General features: G+C 39.4%; 1 protein-coding gene across 2 annotated transcripts in view; it reads left to right on the top strand.

The window, feature by feature from the left end:
* Nucleotides 1-13,126, top strand: part of LOC121327760 (integrin-linked protein kinase) — a 130,160-nt gene that overhangs the window by 80,436 nt on the left and 36,598 nt on the right. For both annotated transcript variants that reach the window (XM_041271945.1, XM_041271944.1), the window contains exons 6-7: nucleotides 5,990-6,073; nucleotides 7,273-7,358. In XM_041271945.1, coding sequence (XP_041127879.1) covers nucleotides 5,990-6,073; nucleotides 7,273-7,358 — 170 coding nt within the window. The remainder of the gene's footprint in view (nucleotides 1-5,989; nucleotides 6,074-7,272; nucleotides 7,359-13,126) is intronic.

The raw sequence follows: 13,126 nt of genomic DNA, 5'->3' as shown, positions 1-13,126 counted from the left end.
TCTGCATTCTCGCTACTACATCTGCTAGACGTGTTAGTGAGGTGCAGGCTTTTTCTGTGGCAAAACCATGCTTTGTTTTTTATGGTATCTAGGACTAAGGTCACGCTCCATACAAATCCAGCCATTGTGCCTAAATGTTTATCGACCTTCCATGTCAATCGGTCTGTGGAATTGGAGGCTTTCCACCCTCCTCCATTCCAGTCAAAATGAGGAGTGGTGACAGTGGCGTCTCGGCCGCATTCAGAAGCACATTCTTGAGGTAATTATGCGATCTGTAGACGTTACTGTGTCTTATCAGTATGGCAAGCCATCGGTCTTGCAAAATTGGCTGTTCTACCGGACATGTCCTTGCGACTGCTTTAGGTATACTTACACATGTGTACTGGAATACATATCGTACTCGAAAGGGAATGTAAGGTTATTATCATAACCCTGGTTCCCTGAAATAGAAATGTATCCATTATAATTCTTTGGTTGCTGTGTCCATTCTGTGCAGTAGGCTGAAGAAAGTTTATGGCACTGAGCGCCGTCTTGCACGCAGCTTTGTCTCCTGTGGGGGTGGAGACAAGCGTGCTGGCGTCGCGGGTGTAAGACGCTGCTTTGGTGGAGTGTGTTCAGTGGAATCGGGTGTAATGGTTAACCCATGTGTAATGGATATATTTCTATTTCAGTGAACCATGGTTATGATAATGGCTATAGAAAGTCTACACCCCTTTGAACTTTTTTCACATTTTGTTGTGTCAGTGCTTCAGAGTTTCATGCATTTAAATGAGGATTTTTTTTCTACACACAATACTCCACACTGTTAAGTGGGAAAAAAAGTTTTTATTGAGAAAAATTATATATTAAAAATACATGACAGATAATTGGATAAGTCTCCACCTCCCTGAGTTAATACTTGGTGGAAGCACCTTTGGCAGCAATTACAGCTGTGAGTCTGTTGGGATAGGCCTCTAACAACTTTGCTCATTTCGATTTGGCAACATTTGGCCATTCTTTACAAAACCATTCAAGCACTGTCAAGTTCCTTGGGGAGCGTTGATGGACAGCGATCTTCAAGTCATGCCACAAATTTTCGATTGGATTTAGGTCGGGGCTCTGACTGGGCTACTCAAGGACATTTACCTTTTTGTTCCTTGGCCACTCCAGTGTAGCTTTGGCTGTGTGGTTTGGGTCGTTGTCATGCTGAAACGTAAACTTCCGTCCCAGTTTCAGCTTTTTTCCAGAGGGCAGCAGGTTTTCCTCAAGGACTTCTCTGTACTTTACTCCATTCATTTTTCCTTCTATCCTGACAAGTGCCCCAATCCTTGCCAATGAGAAACATCCCCTTAACATGATGCTGCCACCACCGTGATTCACAGTAGGGACGCTGTTCTTTGGGTGATGCACTGTGTTGAGTTTGCGCCAAACAACGCTTTGCATTTAGGCTAAAAAGTTCCATCTTAGTTTCGTCAGACCACAAAACTTTTTGCCACATGGCTACAGAATCTCCAGAGTTTTTGTTTTTGCATACTTTAAATGGGATTGAAGGTGGGCTTTCTTGAGTAATCTCTTCCTTCTTGCCACCCTGCCATACAGGCCAGATTTGTGGAGTGCTTAGGATATTGTTGTCACATGCACACTTTGACCAGTCTTGGCCATAAAAGCCTGCGGCTCTTGCCATTGGCCTCTTGGTAGCCTCTCTGATCAGTCTCTTTCTTGCTCGGTCATCCAGTTTGGAGGGACGGCCTGATCTAGGCATGGTCTTGGTGGTGCCATACACCTTCCACTTCTTAATAATCGTTTTAACCATGCTCCAAGGGATATTCAAGGCCTTTGATATTCTTTTATACCCATCCCCTGATCTGTGCCTTTACAGCAACTTCGTCCCGGAGTTGTTTTGAAAGCGCCTTGGTGCGCATGGTTAAGTCTTTGCTTTGAAATGCATTACACAGCAGAGGGAACCTACAGGAACTGCTGAATTTATCCTGAAATCTTGTGAATCACTATAATTTAACACAGCTGGAGGACACTTGGTGTGTGATTTTGAAGGCGATTGGTTACACCTGAGCTACAAGGGGGGTGGGGGGGGGGGACACTTATCCAATCAGCCTATTTCAGTTATTATTTTTAATTAATTTTCTACAGATTTCTAGAAATTTTTTTTCCCCACTTTGTAGTTGTGGGGTAGGGATGTGTAGATAAATGAAAAAAAAAAAAAAATTAATGCATTTTAATTCCAGGCTATAAGGCAACAAAAGGGGAACATTTTGAAACGGGGTGTAGACTTTCTATAGGCAGTCCGCCTCTTCTGTCCTGCCTGTCTTTCCTATACAGTGTATACCCACAAATATTGTATTTGTCTCCATCACTCTCAGACAACCAAGTTTCTGTAATGCCTATCACATCATAGTTAGTTATTAGTGCAGTAGCTACAAGTTCTGACATTTTGTTTCTTATACTTCTAGCATTTAGGTAAATTCATTTGACTGATTTCTCCCCCCTTTTTAGTTTAAATGCTTCTGAACCTCCTCTAGGATCTTTTCTCCAAGTAGATTGGTTTCCTTTTTATTTAAGTGCAGTCCGTCCTGCCTATATAGATGGTCCTTGTTGTAGAATATGGTCAATGTTCAAGATAGGTGAAGCCTTTCTGTGTGCACCACATTTTCAGCCGTGCGTTTAGATTTAATTATTTCCAGCTGTCTATATGCTCCTTTGCAAGGTGCCAGCAGTATCCCAGAAAATACCACAGTTTTCGTTTTAGGAGCCTGTCCACGTTCTCAGTGATGTGCGTGACAAAGGCTCCTGGAAGCCAGCACACTGTTGCAGTAAGGGGGTCCAAACTGCAAACTGAACTTGCTGTGTTTCTCAATATGGAGTCCCCAACAATCATAACCTCCCTTCTTTTTGCTGTCTGGCCACCACTGTTAATAGTGTCCTGGATGTTGGTTTTGGTCAAAATTTTGAAGTGGCTCATTTGTTGGATGTTTTGATTTCTGGTGGTTGTGTTTGACAAAGGTGTTTTTTTTTTTTTTAATACCTGCTTCTATCTACCTGAACCCAGCTGTTCTGACCTTCTATCTCCCTGGTGGCTTTCAGTCTGTTAGGGGTGCAGACTTCCATCAATTGTGGGTGTGCCAGCTCCTCAAGATCCTGCTGCTGTCTCATTTCTTCCAGCTCCATTTCTAGCACACTTACTAATTGAAGCAAGTCCTGGATTGTGCGGCACTTTACACACACTTGGTTTAGCTCTGCTGGGTTTTCTCAGATTTTCCACATCATGCAGGTGTCACCGACCTCTTGCAAGTTTAGTTTAGCTTGTGCACCAGGCAACCTGCTTTCAAAGTGCTTCTCTACTACTACACTATCCTTTTCCACGCCTGTACTTCTTCCAGCTGTGAGAGAGAACAGTGCCGAATTTGAATCAGCTGCTCTGAGCTTCAGCTTGTTATCAGAAAGACATGCAGCTGCTAGACTTTAAGCTGCAGTGTTTTCCCAATTGTCTGTGTTTTCTGATTAAAGCAATTAAAGATGTAATTTCGCTTTACTGCTTCTAGCTATGTACTTTTCCACGCCTGTATTTCTGTTACTTCCACTTAATGAATCGTAAGATAAATGAGTTGAAACAGTATTCACTACTAACAACATGACACCCCACTAATGACATCTGAAAAACAATTTGAGCAAGAGCAGTAAAACACATTATTAACCAACCAGGCACAAGATATTTTACTTTGTTATAGCAGCTTATATTCATTTGTGTACCAGTTCTCTACGCATGGAAACCACATTTTCTCAAAATTTCACTAGTAATCTTCAAAAACACCACGAGTACTTTAAGCATAGCTAATTTACATTACATTTACATATCAACCTCCACCTTTCCCATTCATTTGCATGACGTCGGCTGAAAAGCCTGGGTTACTCGAGTAAAATGAAAAAAGCATTTTACTTGAGTCATTTTTTTCAACCAAATGTCTTGAGCTAAAAAAATCACAGCTGGAAACCCCATAAAGGTCAACTTTGTGCTTAAAATAAACATTTACAATATTAAATGCTTAGTATTGCATGTAAACCCAAACAAGTTCAAGAGTTCTTGCCTTGTGTTTGCCCACACTGCAAGTATTTAATGTGCCTTCTTTTGTAGGTTTATTATTATTATTATTATTATTATTTATTTGTTATTGCTATTATTAAAGCTCACAAAACAGGAGGTAAAGGAAGGTGCCACAAAAGCAGAAATTAACAAGAACAATTTTAAGTGTACACATTTACCTAATTTTGCTTGGCAGATGCTGTTTTTTTCAAGTATTGGCATCTCTGGGTTTGTGAAACCAGCAGTTGAGGTTCACTTATTTGCTATACTTTCTAATTTCAGGTATAATCTGAATGTTAACATCATTCAATTTGTGTTCCTGAGCAAAAAATTCAATACAGCAGTGGATATAGGAGGCTGTGCGGTCCAGTGGTTAAATGGGCTTGTAACCAGGAGGTACCCAGTTCAAATCCCAGCTCAGCCACTCATCGTGTGACTCTGAGCAAGTCACTTCACCTCCTTGTGCGCCGTTTCTGGGGTGAGACGTTGTTGAAAGTGACTGCAGCGGATGCATAGTTCACACAACCTAGTCTCGTATCTTGTAAAGCACTTTGTGATGGTGGTCCACTATGAAAGACGCTATATAAAAAGAAAGATTATTATTATTATTATTAGTAGTAGTAGTAGTATTGTTAGTATCAATTATTATTACTAAACTGATCATTATATAATATTATTTATTAACATGTACTCTAACAGCCTCACCTACCAATCGCTGTGTTCAGGGTGTTTTTGTCAAGCCCGCCCCCAGCTTATTCAGGTGCAGGCCATCTCAGTTGTTTTTGAAGTCCATACCTTGCTCACACCAGCCAGCTTACCAGTTGTTTATTGCTCATATTCTGCTAAAAGTTTCATCCCGTCTGCCAATAACTGGTAGTGAACCTGACAGACATTTTTCCCCTTAGTTTTTTCATTTTCTTGGTTAGAGATTTAAAATGTTCCTTTCCTTGATTTTATGTATCTCCAATAGCATGTACATCAACATGCAGAGTAATCACAGGGTCATTTTCTATAGTTACGTACAAGTTTATCAATTCAGTTCGATATCCTTGACTTTGGCACCAGGGAGACAAGTAACGGTCCTGTTAAGAGGGTCAATATGACAAAAATCCCTGTCTACAAAGCACATCTCTTGCTTGCTCTCTTCGAATTCACTGTCGTCATTACTCGAAACACAAAATCTATTTGACAAACTGCAGTACCCTTTTGATTTGCCCTTCCCTTCCTGTTGTTCCTAGCAGTCACACAGTTCTCTTGCAGTTGCTTACTTTCAGGATCCTCCTCTCACCCTGTGTGAACAAGGCCGGCCTCCTCTTGTGTCAGATTTGTGGATAACATGACTTTGAGCGGATGTATTTAGAAAGTTAACCTATTGAGTCCACGACAAACCATGCATTGAAGCTATTTGTCAGTAAACCTATCATTTATATTTATACTTCTAAGTGTGTCAATTTGTTTTTGGAGAGGTGATTTTTTTTTCTGTTAAAGTCTGGATAGAAATACACTTCTGACAGGTAGTCATCTTAAAGCAAGAAGCATTAAATACTAAAAATATTTCACAGGAATAGCAGGCCATAGCATGCATTTCACATTCAATGTTTTTTACAGTGCAGTAAAGGCTATAGTAAAATAAAAACAAGCAGTAAATTACTTTAATGTCCTGGGATCGTCAGGTAAACCAGTTGCAGGCCTCAGAGAGCTCAGAGCTTTCCTACTGGCTGGGATGGAGCTGCTGATGATTTCAGGTGGAGGATTTCCAGGCCTCAGAGACCAGGGGCTGCCTGATCCACACTTTGCTCTGTCAGGCAGGCAAAAACAGTGCAGACCTCTTCCTGCACAAATAAAATGAAACAGGGCTTCTTTAACTGTGTGAAATATATATTTGTTGTCTGATGTAATTTTTTTCTTTTCTAGAACGAGCAGAAAAGCTGGGACAGAGCCTTGCCAAGGTCCCCTACAAGGATAGCTTTTGGAAGGGAACCACTCGAACCCGTCCTAGTAAGACACTTTTGTACTTCTGACTAGGGGTCACATAGTTTGGTTGAGGTTCCCCAGGTCAGCCCTGCACTCATGTTGCTTATTGGGGGGTGGGACTGCTACAATAAGAATGTGTGTGTGTGTGTGTGTGTGTGTGTGTGTGTGTGTGTGCACGCACGCGCACATATTTATAGAGATATATGTACAGTTGTACTCAAAAGTTTATATACCCCAATGGAAATTTTATAATTTCTAGAAATTTCTCAAACAAATAATTTTAGGAAACATGTTTTGTAGCAAAAGTTTTGCTTTTGTGGATGAGGGGAAAAAAAGTTACAAGAAATAAATGTCTACAATTATTTATTTTAGCAGTTTTTTGTGGACAGCTGTGAGGTCATGCACATAACCGTAATGAGGGAATACAATGGGATGCAATGACAATAGGTCTATGGGTATATGTACATGTATATATGATTTGTTTTGATCAGATTCATAACTTTATTTTTCCCTTATATTTTATTATAAGTAACAAGTTAAGAAAAATAAACAAACTTGAAATAAGTTATACGCTCAATGCAAACAACAACCTCTTGCAACGCATGATATGAAAAGTAAAATAATGTATATAGCAGCCTGCATAAACTTATAATGTTATTGTAAGTTATTTTTATATATTTTATTACAAGTAACCCAACATAATGTACAAGTTCAGAAAAATAAAACCACTTGAAATACATGGGATGGGGGGGGGGGGGGGGGGGGCACAAAAAATTAGTGTGTAATCTAAATCAGTCTAAAGTACCCACAGTACCTCCCTGTCCATGGTATAAATATCAACTGTCTGCATTTTGGAGCGCAGAAGGAGTAGATTAATATACCTCAGATTAAAAATACCACAATTAAAAAATTATTTGGACTATACAATATTGATAAGTATTGCTGTTAGTTATGTGTCACCATATAATCCTTTATAAAGCATACATTGTGTAAAAGAAATATAGATTCATAGATACAAAATTAAAGGTTTTATCCATACCTGCGAGAGCAGTAACAATATGTACCCAAGACATACCCTTAACCTTCACTGTTGATAATTCCAACCAATGCTCTAACTGCCCTGTAAGAAGTCAGTGGGCTTTAGTGGTGGATTGCAGTATCAGTTTACCACAGAATATCTTGCCTACATGTTTGTTGATGTTTCCTCTTTGTTGAATTTGTAGGAAATGGCACCCTAAACAAGCATGCAGGAATCGATTTTAAACAGTTGTCCCTGAGTAACAAGATCAACGAAAACCACTCTGGAGAGGTGAGTAGAGAGCCCTGATCAGTGCCTTTACCATAGTGGGTTAAGTGGCCCAGGTAAAACAAAACCACTTGGTCATGCTATTGCAGTTCAATAAGACTTCCATTTTTGTCTCATCTTTTGAATTTTTCTTTATACTCAACATCTTTTATACCAAGCTTATATAAGACACGTTACAAAAAGAAATAGAGCAGTCTTCTTACACACTAAAGTACAAACACGTTATTGCACAATGATATAAATTTTAGCTGTCAGCATTATTCATTATTTAAATTGTTAAATCTAAACCTGGAAATGTAATGGGGAAGGGAAGATTAAAATCTGAAAGGAAATGGGGCCCGGGTAGAAAAATAAATCAATTCACAGATAGAACTAGTGTGTGTGTGTGTGTGTGTGTGTGTGTCTATATATATATATATATATATATATATATATATATATATATATATATATATATATATATATAAAATTAAGAGACCACTGCAAAATTATCAGTTTCTCTGGTTTTACTATTTATAGGTATGTGTTTGGGTAAAATGAACATTTTTGTTTTATTCTATAAACTACTGACAACATTTCTCCCAAATTCCAAATAAAAATATTGTCATTTAGAGCATTTATTTGCAGAAAATGACAACTGGTCAAAATAACTAAAAAGATGCAGTGTTGTCAGACCTCGAATAATGCAAAGAAAATAAGTTCATATTCATTTTTAAACAACACAATACTAATGTTTTAACTTAGGAAGAATTCAGAAATCAATGTTTGGTGGAATAACCCTGATTTTCAAGCACAGCTTTCATGCTCTCCACCAGTCTTTCACATTGATGTTGGGTGACTTTATGCCACTCCTGGCGCAAAAATTCAAGCAGCTCGGCTTTGTTTGATGGCTTGTGACTATCCATCTTCCTCTTGATCACATTCCAGAGGTTTTCAGTGGGGTTCAGGTCTGGAGATTGGGCTGGCCATGACAGGGTCTTGATTTGGTGGTCCTCCATCCACACCTTGATTGACCTGGCTGTGTGACATGGAGCATTGTCCTGCTGGAAAAACCAATCCTCAGAGTTGGGGAACGTTGTCAGAGCAGAAGGAAGCAAGTTTTCTTCCAGGACAACCTTGTACTTGGCTTGATTCATGCATCCTTCACAAAGACAAATCTGCCCGATTCCAGCCTTGCTGAAGCACCCCCAGATCATCACCGATCCTCTACCACATTTCACAGTGGATGCGAGACACTGTGGCTTGTAGGCCTCTCCAGGTCTCCGTCTAACCATTAGACGACCAGGTGTTGGGCAAAGCTGAAAATTGGACTCATCAGAGAAGATGACCTTACTCCAGTCCTCTACGGTCCAATCCTTGTGGTCTTTTACAAACCTCAGCCTGGCTCTTCTTTGCTTCTTATTGATGAAGGGCTTTTTTCTAGCTGTGCACGACTTCAGCCCTGCCCCTAGGAGCCTGTTTCGAACCGTCCTCGCTGTGCACTTCACCCCAGCTGCCGTTTGCCATTTTTTTTGTAGGTCACTTGATGTCATCCTACGGTTGCTGAGTGACATTCGAATGAGTTGGCGGTCATGGAGAGTCGTTTTCGCCCTCTGCCAGTCTGTAGCTTTGTTGTCCCCAATGTGTGCTACTTGACCTTGTTCTTATGAACCGCCGTCTTTGAAATTTTAAGGATGGAAGCAACCCGACACTCACTGTATCCCTCTGCCAGTGAAGACAGAATTGAACCCTTCTTTTCCTCACTCAAAACTTTCCTTTTCAACTCTTTGGGCATGGTCAATAGTTATTTTTTTATTCCAATTACTTTTGAGGTACTACTAGCACTGTTTTGCCACCCAGCTGGTCCTATTGCAAGAGGATAGTGATGACCACAGGAGTGTTTTTTATACTTTTCCTCGTTTTAAATAAAATTTGGTTCAGGTGATCCCCTAATCAGTACCTCATTCAGTAGAATGAGGTGTGCCTGTGTTAGAATTCAACAGACACTGGAGTGGAATGGCTGCCATACATGTAGAGATGCTGATTTAAGAAAAATTTGCAGTGGTCTCTTAATTTTTTCCAGAGCTGTATATATAAAGGGATGAAACGATTTTACGATAGTATAATATATCGTGATTACGAATATTCATGATAAACGTATCGTTAACATTTTTTAATAATTCGATAATAGTAGAAAATGATAGTCACATACTCACTAAACATGGTTGGAAGTAGAACAGATGCTTTTCTCTCCAAATAAGGGTAAAATCATCGGTGTGTACTAGGGCTGCTACGAACACCCTACCTTGCTATTTACAGTATTTCTACCAGACAAGCAGTGGGCGTGCTCTTGTTTTCCTGCTCGTGTTAACTAGCATCTGATTTGCTGGTCCCAACCTACCAGCGAATCAGTTTTGAAAATTCTTTGTAAGTACACCTCTGTGTATTCACTGTGCAAAAAAATACATACATAAATAAATAAACGTGACACCTTGTATCCAGAGCTGGACGACAGGCTTGTATTCCTGGGAAACAGCCTGTAAATGAAAAAAACTTATTCTATACAGCATAGAAAATTAACTGTTATATAATGAATGTTTGACAATATTCAGTATGTTAAAACTAAATAAATAAAAGATCAGTGATGTTAAATGCAATTTTGAAGTAAGGATCAGCTATTAGCGGGTATGCAGTTTGTGCTAAGTAAATTATTATTATTATTATTATTATTATTATTATTATTATAGGCAGGGATTTCCGCATTGTGTTTAACAGATAGTGAAGGTCAGGTGGTACAGGTACAGTAGTATTAAATAAATGCAATGCGTGATGAGCAGCTGTCGCTGAATTAAAAAAAAAAAAAAGGTTTTCGTAAACTTGTCTAGTTTATATAGCTTACATTCCAGAGTACTGTAATCTGATTGGAATAAATATTTTAGTAACACTCCTGTAGTATGTTAAACTTGCTAGGCTTGTTGCGAATGTTTCTTTTTCTCTTGACACTACCCAGGCGTAATTATCCCTCGCATTCAGTTGTGCACAAGCTTTTACTGAACTGCAGTGATATTAAAATGATAACGTACAATGTATGCTACAAGCATCGATATTTACTAGAACGATTATATTTTGAGTGTCCAATTAATTTATTGCTATTTTGAGGCTTAACTGACAGCCCTATTGTGTACTTTCACTACAAAAAAAATATATATAGTGGGCAAATATAGTACTATAGTGTGGGAGGGTGGTGGGTAGAGTCCGCTGGAGGATTGGAAATTGACACAAAAACCGTAGATAGAGTCGCCGCCCAACACTGGGGTTTTAGTTTTTGTTAATACAACAACTGCAATAGCCGTGGGAATTAAAAAAAAAAAAAAAAAAAAAAAAAAAAGAAACCACTGACAATACCATCAATGGTAAGGTTGCATGGCGAAAACAAACAAAAAGGTAAACAAACAAAGTTCAGAACACTGAAGGTAAACAAAGGGGGAACAAAATACACAAAGGAAATGCTCCTCCAAGCTGCACAGCCCTGCTCGGTTTCCTGTCTTACAGTCGGCTGGTGTGCTCAGTGCCCTGGGCAGTCGGTTGTCTTGGATCAGTTGTCTCCAGTAATCCACAAACAAGGGAAAAGGGGAAAGGCAGCCGCCTCAAGGCTCTGGAACAATAGCAAACAATTAAAGTGCACTCACTCACAACAGCACGTCACCACGCTGGCACTACCCCAGGACAGAGAGCGAGAGCAGGGGAAAAGGCTCTGCTTAAATAGGGCTAAGCCCCACCCCTGCAATCAGCTTGCTGATTGCCTGGCCATGCCGAGTCATGCTGCTCAACATGGCCGCTGCTTAGCCAGCACTGTTACTGCTGGCGGCTCTCCAGCACCACCGGTGGTCGGGAGGGCTCACTACAGCTGGGAACCTTCACACTCCTGTCACACACAGGATGTAGGAATGTGGCAAAAGCAGGAACAAGTTCAAACATGCCCTTCCGTACTTTGCACCTGGTGGAATTAAAAAACATCAGCAGTCAAGAAGCAAGGTCACTTTAATAACATACTTTTTTTTTCCAGTGCAGCGCCCTCCCTATACTGTCCTCCGTTCCACCATCAATTATAAGTTTATAATTTCAATACCCTCATTAAAATGTACATGTTATAGGCTATTATGCCACTAGAAAAAACAGGCTAACTCAGGCAAAGTTTATAACGGCATTGAAATGTGTTTTCTTAAATTATAAATGAAATTACGACAAAAAAAGGAATATGCATAAAGAACATTTTGCCCATACAGCTCTATTCCATACTTCCAGGTTGCATAGCATAAAATTATTTATTTTAAAGACTATTTGAAAAAGAATTGAGAATAGTTAACACTATGTGTGTAAAGCAAGTACTTTGACTGTATTGAAAAATACAGATGCTTCATTTTTTGTAATTATGTACTGTTTCTAAGTACATTTAAATACATCAATAAAAAATGTAAATAAAGCAGGAGGAAAAAAAGCTTGCAGTCCCATTTTGACAGACTTAAATAAAGGTATTGTGTTTTGCAACTATTAGATGGTAATATAAGGACCTTTTCATTAAGATTATTTTTCTTCCACCAGTGTGCTAGTAATTTTTTTCATTCTTGCTAGAATCTTGCTCTTTTTTAAAGTCTGTAGCTTCCTTTTGTTGAAGACCATATTCCACAGTGAAAAAAAGATATACGTTGTTATTTTTTTCTTTTTATTCAGTTAACATATATATATATATATATATATATATATATATATATATATATATATATATATACAGCTCTGGAAAAAATTAAGAGACCACTGCAAAATTATCAGTTTCTCTGGTTTTACTGTTTATAGGTATGTGTTTGGGTAAAATGAACATTTTTGTTTTATTCTATAAACTACTGACAACATTTCTCCCAAATTCCAAATAAAAATATTGTCATTTAGAGCACATTTGCAGAAAATGACAACTGGTCAAAATAACAAAAAAGATGCAGTGTTGTCAGACCTTGAATAATGCAAAGAAAATAAGTTCATATTCATTTTTAAACAACACAAAACTAATGTTTTAACTTAGGAAGAGTTCAGAAATCAATATTTGGTGGAATAACCCTGATTTTCAAGCACAGCTTTCATGCTTCTTGGCATGCTCTCCACCAGTCTTTCACGTTGATGTTGGGTGACTTTATGCCACTCCTGGCGCAAAAATTCAAGCAGCTCAGCTTTGTTTGATGGCTTGTGACCATCCATTTTCCTCTTGATCACATTCCAGAGGTTTTTAATGGGGTTCAGGTCTGGAGATTGGGCTGGTCATGACAGGGTCTTGATCTGGTACTCCTCCATCCACACCTTGATTGACCTGGCTGTGTGGCATGGAGCATTGTCCTGCTGGAAAAACCAATCCTCAGAGTTGGGGAACATTCATGCCAAAACTGCTGATTCCAGCCTTGCTGAAGCACCCCCAGATCATCACCGATCCTCCACCACATTTCACAGTGGGTGCGAGACACTGTGGCTCGTAGGCCTCTCCAGGTCTCAGTCTAACCATTAGACGACCAGGTGTTGGGCAAAGCTGAAAATTGGACTCATCTGGGGGTGCTTCAGCAAGGCTGGATTGGGCAGATTTGTCTTTGTGGAGGGCGCATGAATCAAGCCAAGTACAAGGTTGTCCTGGAAGAAAACTTGCTTCCTTCTGCTCTGACAATGTTCCCCAACTCTGAGGATTGGTTTTTCCAGCAGGACAATGCTCCATGCCACACAGCCAGGTCAATCAAGGTGTGGATGGAGGACCA

Source organism: Polyodon spathula, chromosome 15 (genome assembly GCF_017654505.1).
Source record: "Polyodon spathula isolate WHYD16114869_AA chromosome 15, ASM1765450v1, whole genome shotgun sequence".
NCBI classification, from domain to species: Eukaryota; Metazoa; Chordata; class Actinopteri; order Acipenseriformes; family Polyodontidae; genus Polyodon; species Polyodon spathula.
The sequence above is the reverse complement of the archived record's forward strand: the minus strand, read 5'-3'. Positions and strand labels throughout refer to the sequence as shown.